Source organism: Eleutherodactylus coqui, chromosome 9 (genome assembly GCF_035609145.1).
Source record: "Eleutherodactylus coqui strain aEleCoq1 chromosome 9, aEleCoq1.hap1, whole genome shotgun sequence".
In the NCBI taxonomy this organism is placed as follows: Eukaryota; Metazoa; Chordata; class Amphibia; order Anura; family Eleutherodactylidae; genus Eleutherodactylus; species Eleutherodactylus coqui.
In genome coordinates this window covers 173,825,835-173,848,334 of record NC_089845.1, presented here as the reverse complement: position 1 = coordinate 173,848,334, position 22,500 = coordinate 173,825,835, and the positions used below count along the sequence as shown (strand labels likewise).

Here is a 22,500-nt window from a genome sequence, read left to right as displayed (position 1 = left end):
ACACCTGACTACAGGGCCACACCGGACTACAGGACGCAGCCAGGCAATAGGGCCACACCTGACCATAGGGCCACACCGGACTACAGGACGCAGCCAGGCAATAGGGCCACACCTGACTATAGGGCCACACGTGACTACAGGACGCAGCCAGGCAATGGGGCCACACCGGACTACAGGACGCAGCCAGGCAATAGGGCCACACCTGACTACAGGATGCAGCCAGGCAATAGGGCCACACCTGACTATAGGGCCACACCGGACTACAGGACGCAGCCAGGCAGTAGGGCCACACTTGACTATAGGGCCACACCGGACTACAGGACGCAGCCAGGCAATAGGGCCACACCGGACTACAGGACGCAGCCAGGCAATAGGGCCACACCTGACTATAGGGCCACACGTGACTACAGGACGCAGCCAGGCAATGGGGCCACACCGGACTACAGGACGCAGCCAGGCAATAGGGCCACACCTGACTACAGGATGCAGCCAGGCAATAGGGCCACACCTGACTATAGGGCCACACCGGACTACAGGACGCAGCCAGGCAGTAGGGCCACACTTGACTATAGGGCCACACCGGACTACAGGACGCAGCCAGGCAATAGGGCCACACCGGACTACAGGACGCAGCCAGGCAATAGGGCCACACCTGACTATAGGGCCACACGTGACTACAGGACGCAGCCAGGCAATAGGGCCACACCTGACTATAGGGCCACACTGGACTACAAGACGCAGCCAGGCAATAGGGCCCCACCTGACTACAGGACGCAGCCAGGCAATAGGGCCACACCTGACTATAGGGCCACACCGGACTACAGGACGCAGCCAGGCAATAGGGCCACACCTGACTACAGGACGCAGCCAGGCAATAGGGCCACACCTGACTATAGGGCCACACCGGACTACAGGACGCAGCCAGGCAATAGGGCCACACCTGACTATAGGGCCACACGTGACTACAGGATGCAGCCAAGCAATGGGGCCACACCAGACTACAGGACGCAGCCAGGCAATAGGGCCACACCTGACTATAGGGCCACACCGGACTACAGGACGCAGCCAGGCAATAGGGCCACACCTGACTATAGGGCCACACGTGACTACAGGACGCAGCCAGGCAATGGGGCCACACCGGACTACAGGACGCAGCCAGGCAATAGGGCCACACCTGACTATAGGGCCACATGGGACTACAGGATGCAGCCAGGCAATAGGGCCACACCTGACTATAGGGCCACACGGGACTACAGGACGCAGCCAGGCAATGGGGCAACACCTGACTATAGGGCCACACCGGACTACAGGACGCAGCCAGGCAATGGGGCCACACCGGACTACAGGATGCAGCCAGGCAATAGGACCACACCTGACTATAGGGCCACACGTGACTACAGGACGCAGCCAGGCAATGGGGCGACACCGGACTACAGGACGCAGCCAGGCAATAGGGCCACACCTGACTATAGGGCCACACCGGACTACAGGACGCAGCCAGGCAATGGGGCCACACCGGACTACAGGACGCAGCCAGGCAATAGGGCCACACCTGACTACAGGGCCACACCGGACTACAGGACGCAGCCAGGCAACGGGGTCACACCGGACTACAGGACGCAGTCAGGCAATAGGGCCACACCTGACTACAGGACGCAGCCAGGCAATAGGGCCACACCTGACTATAGGGCCACACCTGACTACAGGACGCAGCCAGGCAATGGGGCCACACCGGACTACAGGATGCAGCCAGGCAATAGGGCCACACCTGACTATAGGGCCACACCGGACTACAGGACGCAGCCAGGCAATAGGGCCACACCTGACTACAGGGCCACATGTGACTACAGGACGCAGCCAGGCAATGGGGCCACACCGGACTACAGGACGCAGCCAGGCAATAGGGCCACACCTGACTATAGGGCCACACCGAACTACAGGATGCAGCCAGGCAATAGGGCCACACCTGACTACAGGACGCAGCCAGGCAATAGGGCCACACCTGACTACAGGACGCAGCCAGGCAATAGGGCCACACCTGACTATAGGGCCACACAGGACTACAGGTCATAGCCAGGCTATAGGGCCAGTGAAGCAACAAATTCATGAAAGGAGGCCTCATCGCCAGCCCACAGGATGAACACGTCATCTATGTATCTGAGCCACAGTGAAATCTTCTCTGTCCAGTGATTGTTGCCCTCTGAAAAAAACAATTTTGCCTCCCACCAGCCCAGGTACAGCTTGGCATAAATGGGGGCACCACGGTTCCCCATGGCTGTACCCCTGAGCTGGTGGAAGAATTGGCCACTGAACAGGAAGAAATTATGCATAAGTAGGAATCTCAATAAATTTACTATGAAGATGCTGCGCCCCCCGCTGTTGTAGATAGTGGACAACAGCTTTTAGTCCTCCTACATGCGGGATAGAACTGTAAAGCACCTCTATGGCGAGGCTAGCCAACAGTACATGAGGGTCCATATGGATGCTCTCCGGATGTCTGAGGACATCTATTGTGTTCCTCACGTGTTCCTCACGTACAAACGGGTGCAGCACCTTGTCCAGGGAAACACTGGCATTCATATCAATGCCCGAGACAATGGGTCTACTTTTTAAGGGATCAGGGCCCTTATGAACTTATGGTAGGGCGTAAAACATTGCTATGTGGGGATTGGGGGGTAACAAACAGCGAGATTCATTTTCAGAGATGACTCCCCAGGAGAGGCCCCAGTCCAAGATCTTCTTTAGGGATACTTGCTATTTTAAGGTGATCTTGGATTGAGGGTGACATCCGAGATATAGAACTCTGAATTGGCATTTCTGGATATTCGCATTAGGAAAACATCAGATGGGACTCTGGCCACTTCCCTATACAGCAACTAATAGAGTGCTGTCCTGGAAAAGCTTCCACTCGGCACCTCTTAGACGGGGGATCCCCAGGGGACAGTTCCTCAGAGTCAAGAGGAATAGTTCCCTGGAAACAGACTTGTTGGTGGAAGGAGGAGATCTGGGAGATAGGTTCCTTCAGAGACACTATCCGAGAGAAGTGGTTGAGGAAGCTTTTATATATGCACAGGGACAAGACAGAGCAGATCTATTGGGAAGAAGGAATCATCAGAGACTATCAGGGTGATTGGAACCTTTGATGTAGGTGCCACCAAGGTGAGAGAGGTCCTTTAAAGGTATTGGGCCATCCTCAAGGATGATGAAGATATTAAGGATAAATGTTGTGGTAACAAGCTGCAGTATACTTATAGAGCTTATATCAATATATAACGGACTACAGAGAGACATTTCGTCTGTGTTCTCTTAGGAGTAGCACAGTCACAAGAGCCCCACTCACTTCCTCTGTAGTCACCAGGGCCCTACTCACTTCCTCTGTACTCAGAAGAGCCCCACTCACTTCCCCTGTAGTCACAAGAGCCCCACTCAGTTCCTCTGTAGTCACAAGAGCCCTCACTCACTTCCTCTGTAGTCACCAGAGCCCTACTCACTTCCTCTGTACTCAGAAGAGCCCCACTCACTTCCCCTGTAGTCACAAGAGCCCCACTCACTTCCTCTGTAGTTACAAGAGCCCTCACTCACTTCCTCTGTAGTCACAAGAGCCCCACTCACTTCCTCTGTAGTCACAAGAGCCCCACTCCCTCCCTCTGTAGTCACAAGAGGCCCCACTCACTTCCTCTGTAATCACCAGAGCCCTACTCACTTCCTCTGTACTCACAAGAGCCCCACTCACTTCCTCTGTAGTCACAAGAGCCCTACTCACTTCCTCTGTACTCACAAGAGCCCCACTCACTTCCCCTGTAGTCAGCAGAGCCCCCACTCACTTCCTCTGTAGTCACAAGAGCCCTCACTCACTTCCTCTGTACTCACAAGAGCCCCACTCACTTCCTCTGTAGTCACAAGAGCCCCACTCACTTCCTCTGTAGTCACAAGAGCCCCCACTCACTTCCTCTGTAGTCACAAGAGCCCCACTCACTTCCTCTGTAGTCACAAGAGCCCTCACTCACTTCCTCTGTACTCACAAGAGCCCCACTCACTTCCTCTGTAGTCACAAGAGCCCCACTCACTTCCTCTGTAGTCACAAGAGCCCCCACTCACTTCCTCTGTAGTCACGAGAGCCCTCACTCACTTCCTCTGTAGTCACAAGAGCCCCACTCACTTCCTTTGTAGTCACAAGAGCCCCACGCACTCCCTCTGTAGTCACCAGAGCCCCCACTTACTTCCTCTGTAGTCACAAGAGCCCCACTCACTTCCTCTGTAGTCACAAGAGCCCCACTCACTTCCTCTGTAGTCACCAGAGCCCCACTCACTTCCTCTGTAGTCACAAGAGCCCCACTCACTTCCTCTGTAGTCACCAGAGCCCCCCCTCACTTCCTCTGTAGTCACCAGAGCCCCCACTCACTTCCTCTGTATTTACCAGAACCCCCACTCACTTCCTCTGTAGTCACCGGAGGCCCACTTACTTCCTCTGTAGTCACAAGAGCCCACCTCACTTCCTCTGTAGTCACCAGAGCCCCCTCCCTCACTTCCTCTGTAGTTACCAGAGCCCCACTCACTTCCTCTGTAGTCACCGGAGCCCGCACTCACTTTCTCTGTAGTCACCGGAGCCCACACTCACTTTCTCTATAGTCACCGGAGCCCGCACTCACTTTCTCTGTAGTCACCAGAGCCCGCACTCACTTTCTCTGTAGTCACCGGAGCCTGCACTCACTTTCTCTGTAGTCACCGGAGCCCCCACTCACTTTCTCTGTAGTCACCGGAGCCCCCACTCACTTTCTCTGTAGTGACCGGAGCCCCCCCTCACTTCCTCTGTAGTGACCGGAGCCCCCCTCACTTCCTCTGTAGTGACCGGAGCCCCCCTCACTTCCTCTGTAGTCACCGGAGCCCCCCTCACTTCCTCTGTAGTCACCGGAGCCCCCCCTCACTTCCTCTGTAGTCACCGGAGCCCCCCCTCACTTCCTCTGTAGACAACGGGACCTCCCCTCACTTCCTCTGTAGTCACCGGAGCCCCCCCTCACTTCCTCTGTAGTCATCGGAGCCCCCCTCACTTCCTCTGTAGTCACCGGAGCCCGGCCTCACTTCCTCTGTAGTCACCGGAGCCCCACCTCGCTTTCTCTGTAGTCACCGGAGCCCCCCCTCACTTTCTCTGTAGTCAACGGAGACCCCCCTCACTTCCTCTGTAGTCACCAGAGCCCCCACTCAATACCTCTGTAGTCACCAGAGCCCCGACTCACTTTCTCTGTAGTCACCGGAGCCCCCCCCCCTCACTTTCTCTGTAGTCACCGGAGCCCCCACTCACTTCCTCTGTAGTCACCAGAGGCCCCCTCACTTTCTCTGTAGTCAACAGAGCCCTCACTCACTTCCTCTGTGGTCACCAGAGCCCCCCCTCACTTTCTCTGTAGTCACCGGAGCCCCCCTCACTTTCTCTGTAGTCACCGGAGCCCCCCTCACTTTCTCTTTAGTCACCGGAGCCCCCCTCACTTCCTCCTTAGTCACCGGAGCCCCCCCCCTCACTTCCTCTGTAGTCACCAGAGCCCCCCCTCTTTCTTTGTAGTCACCGGAGCCCCCCCCCCCCTCACTTTCTCTGTAGTCACCGGAGCCCCCACTCACTTCCTCTGTAGTCACTGGAGCCCCCCCCTCACTTTCTCTCTAGTCACCGGAGCCCACCCTCACTTCCTCTGTAGTCATCGGACCCCCCCCCTCACTTTCTCTGTAGTCACCGGAGCCCCTCCTCACTTTCTCTGTAGTCACCGGAGCCCCCCCTCACTTTCTCTGTAGTCACCGGAGCCCCCCCTCACTTCCTCTGTAGTCACCAGAGCCCCGACTCACTTTCTCTGTAGTCACCGGAGCCTGCACTCACTTCCTCTGTAGTCACCAGAGCCCCCACTCACTTCCTCTGTAGTCAGCAGAGCCCCCACTCACTTTCTCTGTAGTCACCAGAGCCCCCACTCACTTTCTCTGTAGTCACCAGAGCCCCCACTCACTTTCTCTGTAGTCACCAGAGCCCCCACTCACTTTCTCTGTAGTCACCAGAGCCCCCACTCACTTCCTCTATAGTCACCAGAGCCCCCACTCACTTCCTCTATAGTCACCAGAGCCCGCACTCACTTCCTCTGTAGTTACACAAACTCCCCTCCAAACATACTTTCTCTCTTAGTCACAGCAGGCCTCACATACTTGGTGATCATAACCAGAATGCCCCTTCCACCATAGTTAGTAACAGTAAGCCTTTCTAATAGACCGCTGCTAACGAGAACGACCGATTATATAGCAACAATATATGCCTTCTTCCCAGCAGGGGTGGCCTGTGACTGCTTTGGGAGTTATAAAGTAACTATAATAGGTGCAGAGGATGCGGTCACACCCGGGCCCTAGAGCCCACAAGGTACCTCTGCCCCATGTTAATAGACCAGTGCTATAAATGAGGAATTATAGTCGGGGCCCCTAGGACAGAATTTGCTTTGAAACCCAACAGCTTCAGGTTGGTATGTTGATGAAAGCCCCTGGATGCAGGAGGCAACAGCCAGTCAGCAGCTCTGATCTTCTGGCCCTATGATGGCCTGTTGAGTCCTGACATGGTGCAGTATTATGAGTGCAGCTCTGATTATAACTCGACCAGAACATAGGAGATATTCTGGCAAAGAGTTTTTTGTAAGAATATAAATAGAGATGAGCGAACGTACTCGTCCGAGCTTGATGCTCGTTCGAGTATTAGCGTGTTCGGGATGCTCGTTACTCGTGACGAGCACCATGCAATGTTCGGGTTACTTTCACTTTCATCTCTGAGACGTTAGCGCGCTTTTCTGGCCAATAGAAAGACAGGGAAGGCATTACAACTTCCCCCTGCGACGTTCAAGCCCTATACCACCCCCCTGCTGTGAGTGGCTGGCGAGATCAGGTGTCACCCGAGTATAAAAATCGGCCCGTCCCGCGGCTCGCCACAGATGCGTTCAGGGACAGTGCTGTTGGTGCCGGAGCTGCTATAGGGAGAGCGTTAGGAGTATTTTAGGCTTCAAGAACCCCAACGGTCCTTCTTAGGGCCACATCTAACCGTGTGCAGTAGTGTGGAGGCTGCTTTTTGCAGTGTTGCACTTTTTTTTTTTTTGTATATCGGCCGTGCAGAGCATTGCGCCCTGCAGTAATTATACATAGTCCAGGGCCAGTAGTGGTGAGGCAGGGACAGAAGACATATTTATTGAATATAGGCAGTGGGCCTTTCCAAAAACATTTGGGAAGAAAAATCTATTTGGGCTGCCTGTGACCGTCCTCAGTGTACTGGGTCTGTGCTGGGGGTAGTAGTCCTCCTAATTCATACGCAGCCAGCTAAGTGTTACAGCAGGCTTGCGCAAAATTATTTCCTGGCTCTGTGTTGGCTGTTACATCACCGCTGTATTCCAGTCCACAGTGCAACAGTCTGCAGTTATTTTACATACTCCAGGGCCAGTAGTGGTGAGGCAGGGACAGAAGACATATTTATTGAATATAGGCAGTGGGCCTTTCCAAAAACATTTGGGGAAAAAAATCTATTTGGGCTGCCTGTGACTGTCCTCAGTGTACTGGGTCTCTGCTGGGGGTAGTTGTCCTAATTCATACGCAGCCAGCTAAGTGTTACAGCAGGCTTACGCAAAATTATTTCCTGGCTCTGCTGTGCGTTCCGTAAGCGAAGTCAGCCTCCAACCACAGGCCAATAAGTGGCACATTTAATTACAGCGTTCTGTTTCTGCACTACTGGTAATACACCATGCGGAGGGGTAGGGGTAGGCCTAGAGGACGTGGACGCGGGCGAGGACGTGGAGGCCCAAGTCAGGGTGTGGGCACAGGCCGAGCCAGTGCAGTGGCCAGGGGTAGAGGCAGGGCCAGACCGAATAATCCACCAACTATTTCCCAAAGCGCCCCCTCGCGCCATGCCACCCTGCAGAGGCCAAGGTGCTCTACGGTGTGGCAGTTTTTCACAGAGACGCCTGACGACCGACGAACAGTGGTGTGCAACCTTTGTCGCGCCAAGATCAGCTGGGAAGCCACCACCACCAGCATGCGCAGGCATATGATGGCCAAGCACCCCACAAGGTGGGACGAAGGCCGCTCACCGCCTCCGGTTTGCACCACTGCCTCTCCCCCTGTGCCCCAACCTGCCACTGAGATCCAACCCCCCTCTGAGGACACAGGCACTACCGCCTCATGGCCTGCACCCACACCCTCACCTCCGCTGTCCTCGGCCCCATCCGGCAATGTCTCTCAGCGCAGCGTCCAGATGTCGCTAGTGCCACAGTTTGAGCGCAAGCGCAAGTACGACGCCACGCACCCGCACGCTCAAGCGTTAAACGTGCACATTGCAAAATTGATCAGCCTGGAGATGCTGCCGTACAGGCTTGTGGAAACGGAGGCTTTCAAAAGCATGATGGCGGCGGCGGCCCCGCGCTACTCGGTTCCCAGTCGCCACTACTTTTCCCAATGTGCCGTCCCAGCCCTGCACGAGCACATCTCCCGCAACATTGTACCCGCCCTCAGCAACGCGGTTACTGCCAAGGTCCACTTAACAACGGACACGTGGACAAGCACAGGCGGGCAGGGCCACTATATCTCCCTGACGGCACATTGGGTGAATTTAGTGGAGGCTGGGACCGAGTCAGAGCCTGGGACCGCTCACGTCCTACCCACCCCCAGAATTGCGGGCCCCAGCTCGGTGGTGGTATCTGCGGCGGTGTATGCTTCCTCCACTAAACCACCCTCCTCCTCCTCCTCCAACGCAACCTCCGTCTCGCAATCAAGATGTGTCAGCAGCAGCACGTCGCCAGCAGTCGGTGTCGCGCGGCGTGGCAGCACAGCGGTGGGCAAGCGTCAGCAGGCCGTGCTGAAACTACTCAGCTTAGGAGAGAAGAGGCAGACGGCCCACGAACTGCTGCAGGGTCTGACAGAGCAGACCGACCGCTGGCTTTCGCCGCTGAGCCTCCAACCGGGCATGGTCGTGTGTGACAACGGCCGTATGCTGGTGGCGGCTCTGCAGCTCGGCAGCCTTACGCACGTGCCATGCCTGGCCCATGTCTTTAATTTGGTGGTTCAGCGCTTTCTGAAAAGCTACCCACACTTGTCATACCTGCTCGGAAAGGTGCGCCGGGTCAGCGCACATTTCCGCAACTCCAAGACGGACGCTGCCACCCTGCGGACCCTGCAACATCGGTTTAATCTGCCAGTGCACCGACTGCTGTGCGACGTGCCCACACGGTGGAACTCTACGCTCCACATGTTGGCCAGGCTCTATGAGCAGCGTAGAGCTATAGTGGAATACCAACTCCAACATGGGCGGTGTAGTGGGAGTCAGCCTCCTTAATTCTTTACAGAAGAGTGGGCCTGGTTGGCAGACATCTGCCAGGTCCTTGGAAACTTTGAGGAGTCTACCCAGATGGTGAGCGGGGATGCTGCAATCATTAGCGTCACCATTCCTCTGCTATGCATCTTGAGAAGTTCCCTGCAAAGCATAAAGGCAGATGCTTTGCGCTTGGAAACGGAGGCGGGGGAAGACAGTATGTCGCTGGATAGTCAGAGCACCCTCATGTCTATATCTCAGCGCGTTGAGGAGGAGGCGGAGAAGCATGAGGAGGAGGGGGAAGAGACAGCTTGGCCCACTGCTGAGGGGACAGATGCTGCTTGCCTGTCATCCTTTCAGCGTGTATGGCTGGAGGAGGAGGAGGAGGAGGATCCTGAAAGTGATCTTCCTAGTGAGGACAGCCATGTGTTGCGTACAGGTACCCTGGCACACATGGCTGACTTCATGTTAGGATGCCTTTCTCGAGACCCTCGCGTTACACGCATTCTGGCCACTACGGATTACTGGATGTACACACTGCTCGACCCACGGTATAAGGAGAACCTTTCCACTCTCATTCCCGAAGAGGAAAGGGGTTCGAGAATGATGCTATACCACAGAATCCTGGCGGACAAACTGATGGTAAAATTCCCAGCCGACAGCGCTAGTGGCAGAAGACGCAGTTCCAAGGGCCAGGTAGCAGGGGAGGCGCGGAGATCAGGCAGCATGTACAGCGCAGGCAGGGGAACATTCTCCAAGGCCTTTGCCAGCTTTATGGCTCCCCAGCAAGACTGTGTCACCGCTCCCCAGTCAAGGCTGAGTTGGCGGGAGCACTGTAAAAGGATGGTGAGGGAGTACGTAGCCGATCGCACGACCGTCCTCGGTGACGCCTCTGCTCCCTACAACTACTGGGTGTCGAAGCTGGACACGTGGCCTGAACTCGCGCTGTATGCCCTGGAGATGCGTGCTTGCCCTGCGGCTAGCGTCTTGTCAGAGAGGGTGTTTAGTGCGGCTGGGGGAATCATCACGGATAAGCGTACCCACCTGTCAACCGACAGTGCCGACAGGCTTACACTCAGCAAGATGAACAAAGCCTGGATTTCCCCAGACTTCTCTTCTCCAGCAGCGGACAGCAGCGATACGTAAACAATACGTAGGCTGCACCCACGGATGGAAGCATCGTTCTCTATCACCATCCAAAACGGGGACATTTCTGCTTCATCAATCTGTGTATAATATTCATCCTCCTCCTCCTGAAACCTCACATAATAACGCCGAACGGGCAATTTTTCTTAGGCCCACAAGGCTCACTCATATAATTTTTGTAAACAATTTTTATACGTTTCAATGCTCATTAAAGCGTTGAAACTTTCACCTCAACCAATTTTTATTTTAACTGGGCTGCCTCCAGGCCTACTTACCAATTAAGCCACATTAACCAAAGCGATTAATGGGTTTCACCTGCCCTCTTGGTTGGGCATGGGCAATTTTTCTGAGGTACATTAGTACTGTTGGTACACCAATTTTTTGGGGCCCTCGCCTACAGTGTAATCAAATGAATTTTTTGCCCACCTCCATTACAGCTGACGTTACATCAGCTGTGCTGGGCAATGCAATGGGATATATTTATGTACCGCCGGTGGGTTCCAGTGAGCCACCCATGCTGTCGGTCCACACGGAGTTGTAACTGCATGTGTCCACTTCTAAAGAACCCCAGTCTGACTGGGGCATGCAGTGTGGACCGAAGCCCACCTGCATTAAGCACGACATTACTACCTCAGCTGTGATGGGCAATGCTATGGGATATATTTATGTACCGCCGGTGGCTTCCTGGCATCCACCCATGCTGTCGGTCCACAGGGACTTCACAATAGGGAGTTGTACCTGCCTGTGTCTATGAATTAAAAAGCCCGGTCAGGTTGGGGCATGCAGTGTGGGCCGAAGCCCACCTGCATTTAATCTGACGTTAGCTCTGCTGTCCAGGGCAATGCAATGGGATACATTTATGTACAGCCGGTGGGTTCCAGGGAGCCACCCATGCTGTGGGTGCACACGGAATTCCCATTGCGGAGTTGGGGATTCCCGGTTGTACCTGCCTGTGACTATTTATAAAAAAACGCGGTCTGACTGGGGCATGCAGGCACCTTGACAGAATGAATAGTGTGTGGCACATAGGTTCCCCATTGCTATGCCCACTTGTGCAGCTCCAGATGGAGGTGGCACAGGATTGGATTTCTCATTGCTTCTGTACAGCATTGTGGGCTATCGCCCCGCCCCTTTTAAAGAGGGTCGCTGCCTAGCCGTGCCAACCCTCTGCAGTGTGTGCCTGCGGTTCCTCTGGCAGACGCACTTATAAATAGACATGAGGGTGGCGTGGCATGAGGGCAGCTGAAGGCTGCGCAGGGACAATTTGGTGTGCGCTGTGGACACTGGGTCATGCAGGGGGGGGTTGGGCAGCATGTACCCAGGAGAAGTGGCAGCGGAGTGTCATGCAGGCAGTGATTGTGCTTTGTTGGAGGTAGTGTGGTGCTTAGCTAAGGTATGCCATGCTAATGAGGGCTTTTCAGAAGTAAAAGTTTTTGGGAGGGGGGGGGAGCACTCTTGCCGGTATTGTGGCTTAATAGTGGGACCTGGGAACTTGAGATGCAGCCCAACATGTAGCCCCTCGCCTGCCCTATCCGTTGCTGTGTCGTTCCCATCACTTTCTTGAATTGCCCCGATTTTCACAAATGGAAACCTTAGCGAGCATCGGCGATATACAAAAATGCTCGGGTCGCCGATTGACTTCAATGGGGTTCGTTATTCGAAACCAACCCTCGAGCATCGCGGGAAGTTCGTCTTGAGTAACGAGCACCCGAGCATTTTGGTGCTCGCTCATCTCTAAATATAAAACCAAATAGCGTGAGGAATCAGCTCCCCGGCGTCTGAGGGTGTCTGGTGGCTTCTCTTATATATCAATTATAATGCATCTTGTATCTTTTCTCCTTTAGCAATGTGAAGACAAATGGGGCCATCTGTGTGCGGTCGCCGACTTCTCCATCGCACTGAATGAAAGCATCCAGGAGATCAACAAACATTCCTTTAACAATTTTGAGCTCCGTATTGGTGAGTATCATATGAGCGACCGAGGAGCGCGCAGAATGACCCTTAAAGGGAACCTGTCACACTGAACGGTGTCCTATCTGCAGGCAGTACATGTGCAGCATCCGAGGAGCGGGCCCCAGCCTAGGAGACAGCGGGGGTAGAGTAGGTCACTTGTCACAGTGGCTCTGCCGTCCCCCACCCAGAGGGTAATCGGGGACACATGCAAGGGGTGAGGGCAGACTATTTTAATAGGAAAACCTACTGGTGGTTTACCTTAGTCCTTTTGTCACGGGTGACGCCATCGTTCCTTCCTCCACGGTGAATTCTAGATGATGGAATGAAGAGCCCACACGCAGGGTTGAAGTTTAAAGGCAGAAACGGGAACGGTTGATAAAGCCGTTCACTGGTAACACAACTTGTAACAGTCCCAGTAATAATTGACTTCCACCGGCAATACACTTAGTGTAGAAGAACATGTGGTGTGACAGGGAGGAAACGGGAGGCCAGGGGGACTTACACAGGCCAAGTTATCTGTGTTCCTGCAAACCTTTCACGAACACTTGACAACTCTCTACTGGTGCACACTCATGGAGCAGGAACATACACTCCAGCGCTGCATGGGGGGGACTCGCAATTACTTGTGGCTTCTCTCTCTCTTAATTCTCCAGGTAGGGAAGAAGAGGGGGTCCATAACACTCACAAGCTATCCTCTCAGCCTCCTCCATATTCTCCTCCACACAGACTGAAGGTGTCTGAATGTAGGCTGGCTCCTCTCTAAAGACTATCAGGCGGGACAGACAAGAAAAAAAGACCCACTCATGCACCTTGCATCCACATATATATCACAAGGTCACATGACATACAAATAGATACTTTTCCAGACATAACCCAAACAGTAACTCATTTAGTGCTGCAGGTGTGCAATACACATCATATTTATACACATAGAAGACAGTGGAAATACACAAGCACAAGACTACATAGATCATTCAGAAACTTCCAGAACGTATGCACGTGAACGTCTGTACACTACACAAACACTGTGTGGCTCCTTAATTATAACCACTGACTCTTTATTAGAGCCCCCGCCCCTCTCATGATTAACGCCTCCCTGTACGGTAATTCTCCCGAGACCCCGGAGCATAAAATCATGTGACAAGTTTTCTGTGGATCAGTTTCAGTGTGAATCCACATTAGATGGAAATTCCAGCGATCAGAGCAACTTCCAACGAGGCCGGTCATCGGTGCTAGACTAGCCGGGGTCTCATTGCCAACGATGGGGGGTTTCTTGGGTAATGGTGTGGAGAGTATACAGAGAATGGCGCGATCGAGGAAAACATCCAGCAAAAGGGGATCCTGTGGACGGAAACAACTTATCACTGAAAGGGGTCGGAGGAGGGTGTCAGGAATCGTTCTGACCAACAGGCTGCACAGTCAGCTGACTACAACGCTGGAGCTCCAACTAACGTGTCTGAACGCACAACTCGCCGTTCCTCCGCACGGATGGTATAAGAGCGGACGACCAGTTCCAGCGCCATTGTATCTAAGAGAAACAGAAAGACTCCAGCGGGCAAAAGAGCACAAAACTTGTATCACTGAGCAGCGGGAAAAACATCTCCTGGTCAGATGGAGCCAGATCTCTGTTGCTGATGGGAGGTCAGAATTTGGTGCAAGCAGCATGAATCGCTGACCCCTTCCTGTCAGCCGGTCAGAACATGTCAGCACCGCCATCTAATCTGCAGTAACTATAAGAGTTTACACTACGACAATTGCGCCAGTTTTGAAGGCAGTTTTGCGCTATGAGATGGAGTTCAGTGTATATTTATAGAAGAATATTCAGTATAACTTGTCGTTTTATTGATTTACATCCCGACTGGCTCTGAGCTTATTAGTCTGAGGGGCGGTCCTACCCAGTATGGGTGTGTATATGTGAGCTGTCAGTCATTGCCTGGCTCCACCCCTTGGACTCCTTAGTCTAGAGTTACCTGAAAGTATTTGTGGTTACCTGCAGGAAGACTTGTCATAAGAGTTATGCTGTTGGAAGAGCTTTCCAGTTTACACAGGCAGCGGTTAATAAATGGTGGCTTCCCAGATACGCCTATACCCTCACATGGGACCCATGGGACCGCGGTCCACCGTAATTCAGCCGTGTTTGATCTGTTGTTTGAATGAATTGCCGCTCAGTATAATTATTAGAATCATCCTAATGTTTCTGCTGCGACAATCATGGTCCTCGCTGCTGTTTTTTAGCATTCATCACATCCAGAGATTGGTTTTTTCAGAATGTTAGACTTTGCAGCTGATGGGAAAGGGACTTGTTATTTGTACAACGCTAACTTATTCTGCAGCTCGGTCAGGTAATTTATTAGCTGGGTATTCATTTTACCGACCTAGGAAGGATGGAAGTCAACCGTGAGCCGACTACCTGAACCAAGCGGGGATTGAACCCGCAACCTTCAGGTCATGAGCGAGAGCTTGGGACTGCATACCGGTCCCTTACACACTCTGTGCCACACGAGGTGATAAAATACAACATTTTTTTCTACTGTAGTAAACAAAGCATAATGCAAAAACAAGTAAAACGCTGAATTCTAATGTCTCCAGCAGTCGTGCTGCGGCTCATCAGGACATTTAATGCAGCTGAAATAACCCTCATTGAATTTCATGGGAGGTCACAGCCGGAATTAATGAATCGTACAAGAGAGTGCCTGATCGTCATGTAGTAAACGGAACCTTTACATGGTGACTCATATTGGTGTCACCGGCGTACAAAGCATGGCGTCTGTCATACCCGTGTCACTGACATCCAGAGCATCCTCCAGCTTGTCATACAAAGCATCAGGGATTGAAAGGTGAGAACCAATATGGCATTACGAAGTATGTGAAGGAGAAGCAGAGGTAGTACAGCGGTCGGCCATGACCCACTACAGACTCCAGCATTTGTGTGCTGCTGTGGTCGGTCCCCACTGACTCCACTGTCTCTTCTTGCATGGAGTCCCTTCTTGCCTATTTCAGAGTGGCTGTTTTATCCATGATGTTTTCCATCAGACAGACAGAGCCGAACACAGTTGTCATAAGTGGTCAAACTAAATCTAGACTCATCGCTGAAGACAACCCGTTCCACTCCACAGCATCCAGTTTCACAATATCCTGTAAACGGAGGTGATGGCAGGTATCGGAGACCAAATGTCCTTCAGCCAAGCGTCTGGAAATGGTTCCATCAGGCACCGGGGTGTGATAACGGCGCCCCCTGTCTCAGGATGGCGGACAATGAAATAGTTGGAGCTGCTACTGCTTGTCTGACGATCAGACGATCCTCACTGCTGGTGGTCTGTAGGGGACTTCTGACCCTGGTCACCTTGTTTGCACTCACACATCCACTGGTCCCAACAACTCCTAACAGTCTGGTCAGATGCTCCTCTCTACTGGTGGTCTGTAGTGGGCAGCCTGAGCCCGGTCACCTTGTGTGCCCCCATCCACTGGTCCCAACACCTCCTAACAGTCTGGTCAGACGCTCCTCTCCACTGGTGGTCTGTAGGAGGCGTCCTGAGCCCAGTCACCTTGTGTGCCCCCATCCACTGGTCCAAACATCTCCTAACAGTCTGGTCAGATGCTCCTCTCTACTGGTGGTCTGTAGGGACGTCCTGAGCTCGGTCACCTTGTGTATCCTCACACATCCACTGGTCCCAACACCCCCTAACAGTCTGGTCAGATGCTCCTCTCTCCTGGTGGTCTGTAGGAGGTGTCCTGAGCCCAGTCACCTTGTGTATCCTCACACATCCACTGGTCCCAACACCCCCTAGTAGTCTAGTCAGCCAGTCCTTTCTACTGGTGGTCTGTAGAGTACCCTGAGTCCAGTCACCTTGTGTGCCCCCATCCACTGGTCCCAAAACCTCCTAACAGTCTGGTCAGATGCTCCGCTCCACTGGTTGTCTATACCGGGAATCCTGAGCCCGGTCACCTTGTGTGCCCTCACACATCCACTGGTCTCAACACCTCCTAATAGTCGGGTCAGACAGTCCTCTCTACTAGAGTCTGTAGGGGGCATCCTGAGCCCAGTCACCTTGTGTGCCCCCGTCCACTGGTCCCAAAATCTTCTAACAGTCTGGTTAGACGATCCGCTCCACTGGTTGTCTATACAGGGCATCCTGAGCCCGGTCACCTTGTGTGCCCCAATCCACTGGTCCCAACACCTCCTAACAGTCTGGTCAGACAGTCATCTCTACTGATGGTCTGTGGGGGAGCTTTCCTGAGCCTGGTCACTTTGTGTATCCCCATCCACTGGTCCCAACAACCCTTAACAGTCTGGTCAGATACTTCTGTCTACTGGTGGTCTGTTGGGGCGCCCTGAGCCCAGTCACCTTGTGTGCCCTCACACATCCACTGGTCCCAACACCTCCTAATAGTCTGGTCAGATGCTCCTCTCTACTGGTGGTCTGTAGGGGGCGTCCTGAGCCTGGTCGCCTTGTGTGCCCCATCCACTGGTCCCAAAACCTCCTAGCAGTCTAGTCTGATGCTCCTCTCTATTGGTGGTCTGTAGGGGGCGCCCTGAGCCCTGTCACCTTGTGTTCTCCCATCCACTGGTCCCAACACCTCCTAACAGTCTGATCAGAACGGCCGGGTGGGGGACAATTCATCAATATGACCACCCAGCTTCTCACATCCCAATAATGCGCCTACTCTCAGACTCTGGTAATGGGTGAAATCTCTTCTCTGCATCGTAGAGGTGTCTAGTCGTCAATAAGCTCTACACAAGCTGAAGAAGAGATCACTACACACAAGGAGCCTCCGAGAGCCCCTTATAGGACAAGGAGGGAACCACTTTTAGGGCCTCCGGGGACAAGACCGTTCATCTAATCAAACCACAACTCTCATCACATATCTGCCTGAGATGGAACTGTGTAATGTTTTTTGACAATAAGTTTTATATAGATATGACTTAGATAGATATATGATATCATAATATGTAAGGCCAAAAAAAGCCGTCTGTCCATCCAGTTCAGCCTATGACCCCCCCCCCCAATGTTGATCCAGAAGAAGGCAAAAATCCCCAGTGAGGTAGAAGACAGTTTTCCCCATTTAAAAGAAATCGATTCCTTCCTGACTCCAATTAGGCAATCAGAATAATCCCAGGAAAACAGACTCTTTCGAAGTTACTAGATTGACCCGTCGCTACGGGAACATAAAATGTTTGGAAAAGTTGTTGTAAATGTTTTAAGAACTGTCAAGCCGAGGATTTGGCTCGAACTGTTTGCTGGTCACGGCTTGGTCTTCCACGTTTTGGAGACATGGGAACAGTCAATTAGTGTATATTACATGTCGGTATATCCCACCACCTACTATAGTATATGTTACTGTGAAGCTCCTTGTATATTCGGTGTATCCTGCAATAATATCTTGTATTTCTGGTATACTCCACAGATTGCATCTACTACAGAGAGAGAATGCAGTCACTGAGCTGTAGACCACTATACCTGTGTGTAGCAGACATGAGTGTATATACCTGTGTGTAGCAGACATGAGTGTATATAGCTGTGTGTAGCAGACATGAGTGTATATACCTGCACGTAGCAGAGCAGAGTGTATATAGCAGTGTTTAGCACAGCTGTTGTATTTACCTGCATGTAGCAGAGATTAATGTATATCGCTGCATAAGGCAGAGCAGAGTATTAATAGCAGCATGTAACAGAGCTATGTATATAGCTGCATGTAGCAGAGCTGAGTGTATATATCTGTGTGTATCACCCCTGATATATTATACGTAGTTAATAGAGCACCCCCCCCTTCCCCGCCCTTGTTACAGTCCTGGGTATAATAGATGATGGGAGAGATCTCTATACTGACCCCTGATATATTATGCATAGTTATTAGAGCGCCCCCTTGTTACAGTCCTGGGTATAATAGATGATGGGAGAGATCTCTGTACTGACCCCTGATATACATAGTTATTAGAGTGCCCCCTTGTTACAGTCCTGGGTATAATAGATGATAGGAGAGATCTCTATACTGACCCCTGATATATCTATACATAGTTATTAGAGCGCCCCCTTGTTACAGTCCTGGGTATAATAGATGATAGGAGAGATCTCTGTACTGACCTCTGATATATTTATACATAGTTATTAGAGCGCCCCCTGTTACAGTCCTGGGTATAATAGATGATGGGAGAGATCTCTATACTGACCCCTGATATATTATACATAGTTATTAGAGCGCCCCCTTGTTACAGTCCTGGGTATAATAGATGATGGGTGAGATCTCTGTACTGACCCCTGATATATCTATACATAGTTATTAGAGCGCCCCCTTGTTACACTCCTGGGTATAATAGATGATAGGAGAGATCTCTGTACTGACCCCTGATATATTATGCATAGTTATTAGAGCGCCCCCTTGTTACAGTCCTGGGTATAAATAGATGGTGGGAGAGATCTCTGTACTGACCCCTGATATATAATACATAGTTATTAGAGCGCCCACTTGTTACAGTCCTGGGTATAATAGATGATGGGAGAGATCTCTGTACTGACCCCTGATATATCTATACATAGTTATTAGAGCGCCACTTGTTACAGTCCTGGGTATAATAGATGATAGGAAGGATCTCTGTGCTGACCCCTGATATATCCATACATAGTTATTAGAGTACCCGCTTATTACTGTCCTGGGTATAATAGATGATGAGAGAGATCTCTGTACTGACCCCTGATATATTATACATAGTTATTAGAGCGCCCCCTTGTTATAGTCCTGGGTATAATAGATGATGGGAGAGATCTCTGTACTGACCCCTGATATATCCATACATAGTTATTAGAGTACCCGCTTATTACTGTCCTGGGTATAATAGATGATGGGAGAGATCTCTGTAATGACTCCTGATATATTATACATAGTTATTAGAGCGCCCCCTTGTTACAGTTCTGGGTATAATAGATGATGTGAGAGATCTCTGTACTGACCCCTGATATATCCATACATAGTTATTAGAGTACCCGCTTATTACTGTCCTGGGTATAATAGATGATGGGAGAGATCTCTGTACTGACCCCTGATATATCTATACATAGTTATTAGAGCGCCCCCTTGTTACAGTTCTGGGTATAATAGATGATGTGAGAGATCTCTGTACTGACCCCTGATATATTATACATAGTTATTAGAGCGCCCCCTTGTCACAGTCCTGGGTATAATAGATGATGGGAGAGATCTCTGTACTGACCATCATATATTATACATAGTTATTAGAGCGCCCCCTTGTTACTGTCCTGGGTATAATAGATGATGGGAGAGATCTCTGTACTGATCCCTGATATATTATACATAGCTATTATAGCGCCCCCTTGTTACAGTCTGGGGTATAATAGATGATGGGAGAGATCTCTGTACTGACCCCTGATATACATAGTTATTAGAGTGCCCCCTTGTTACAGTCCTGGGTATAATAGATGATAGGAGAGATCTCTATACTGACCCCTGATATATCTATACATAGTTATTAGAGCGCCCCCTTGTTACAGTCCTGGGTATAATAGATGATAGGAGAGATCTCTATACTGACCCCTGATATATCTATACATAGTTATTAGAGCGCCCCCTTGTTACACTCCTGGGTATAATAGATGATAGGAGAAATCTCTATACTGACCCCTGATATATTATGCATAGTTATTAGAGCGCCCCCTTGTTATAGTCCTGGGTATAATAGATGATGGGAGAGATCTCTGTACTGACCCCTGATATATCCATACATAGTTATTAGAGTACCCGCTTATTACTGTCCTGGGTATAATAGATGATGGGAGAGATCTCTGTACTGACCCCTGATATATCTATACATAGTTATTAGAGCGCCCCCTTGTTACAGTTCTGGGTATAATAGATGATGTGAGAGATCTCTGTACTGACCCCTGATATATTATACATAGTTATTAGAGCGCCCCCTTGTCACAGTCCTGGGTATAATAGATGATGGGAGAGACCTCTGTACTGACCCCTGATATATCATACATAGTTATTAGAGCGCCCCCTTGTTACTGTCCTGGGTATAATAGATGATGGGAGAGATCTCTGTACTGATCCCTGATATATTATACATAGTTATTAGAGCGCCCTCTTTTTACAGTCCTGGGTATAATAGATGATGGGAGAGATTTCTGTACTGACCGCTGATATATTATACATAGGTATTAGAGAGCCCCCTTGTTACAGTCCTGGGTATAATAGATGATGGGAGAGATCTCTGTACTGACCCCTGATATATCTATACATAGTTATTAGAGCACCCCCTTGTTACAGTCCTGGGTATAATAGTTGATGGGAGAGATCTCTGTACTGACCCCTGATATATCTATACATAGTTATTAGAGCGCCCCCTCATTACAGTCCTGGGTATAATAGATGATGGGAGAGATCTCTGTACTGACCCCTGATATATCTATACATAGTTATTAGAGCACCCCCTTGTTACAGTCCTGGGTATAATAGATGATGGGAGAGATCTCTGTACTGACCCCTGATATATCTATACATAGTTATTAGAGTACCCCCTCATTACAGTCCTGGGTATAATAGATGATGGGAGAGATCTCTGTACTGACCCCTGATATATCTATACATAGGTATCAGAGCGCCCCCTTGTTACCGTCCTGGGTATAATAGATGATAGGAGAGATCTCTGTACTGATCCTTGATATATTATACATAGTTATTAGACCACCCCCTTGTTACAGTCCTGGGTATAATAGATGATGGGAGAGATCTCTGTACTGACCCCTGATATATTATACATAGTTATTAGAGCGCCCCCTTGTTACAGTCCTGGGTATAATAGATGCTGGAGAGATCTCTGTACTGACCCCTGATATATCTACACATAGTTATTAGAGCGCCCTCTTGTTACAGTCCTGGGTATAATAGATGATGGAGAGATCTCTGTACTGACCCCTGATATATCTATACATAGTTATTAGAGCGCCCCCTTGTTACAGTCCTGGGTATAATAGATGCTGGAGAGATCTCTGTACTGACCCCTGATATATCTACACATAGTTATTAGAGCGCCCCCTTGTTACAGTCCTGGGTATAATAGATGATGGAGAGATCTCTGTACTGACCCCTGATATACCCATACATAGTTATTAGAGCGCCCCCTTGTTACAGTCCTGGGTATAATAGATGAAGGGAGAGATCTCTGTACTGACCCCTGATATATCTATACATAGTTATTAGAGCGCCCCCTTGTTACAGTCCTGGGTATAATAGATGAAGGGAGAGATCTCTGTACTGACCCCTGATATAGTTAGATATATAGAAAAGATAGATGTGAGATTGAGAAATGTGAGATAGATATAGATGGATATGAGAGTGATGCATAGATATGATATAGATGTGAGATAGATAGCTAGATAGATAAATAGAATTAAGTAGATAGATAGATAGATAGATATGAGATAGATAGATAGGAGATAGATAGGTAGATAGATAGATAGATAGATAGATAGATAGATAGATAGATAGATAGATAGATAGATAGATAGACAAGTAGAATGAGATATATAGATAAATAGAATTAGATAAAATATGATAGACATGAGATAGATAGATGGATATATATATGATAAATAGAATGAGATAAATAGATGGATTTGAGAGAGATAGATAATGTCAGAACCTGCAACTCTCGGGGCCGCCGTGCCCGCACCACCGGTCCTGCCACCCGGGCTACAGGAGTGCGGCGTAGGGGAGCCCCGGTTCTGGTGATCTCCCCGGGCCGCTGTAAGACTGGTCGCCGCCGGGTTGCTAGGGAGGCAGCTGGTGCTTCTAGTCACTTGACTACCAGGCTGGCTTCCCTAGTAACGGTCTGTGCTGCAAGACTGGGGGCGTGCCCCCAGCACCTCCCTGATTAGCCCTGCTGCTGTCAGGCTCCCCGCCCCAATCAGCTTCTGGGGCGGGAGCACTGACAGCATTTAAATATGTGTGTTTTCCTGTCAGGCGTTGCCAGTGTTAGTTTGGTTCTCCAGCTACACCCGCGTTTATCCTGACTGCTCTTGTGACCTCGGCTTTTCTGACACCTGCTTTTGGACTTGACTACGTTTTTGCCTGACCCCTCC

General features: G+C 50.8%; 1 protein-coding gene across 1 annotated transcript in view; it reads left to right on the top strand.

Moving 5' to 3' along the window:
• ADCY8 (adenylate cyclase 8) overlaps positions 1-22,500 on the top strand; it is a 488,216-nt gene that overhangs the window by 459,745 nt on the left and 5,971 nt on the right. Inside the window, exon 17 of the mRNA XM_066578800.1 lies at positions 12,295-12,409. Coding sequence (XP_066434897.1) covers positions 12,295-12,409 — 115 coding nt within the window. The remainder of the gene's footprint in view (positions 1-12,294; positions 12,410-22,500) is intronic.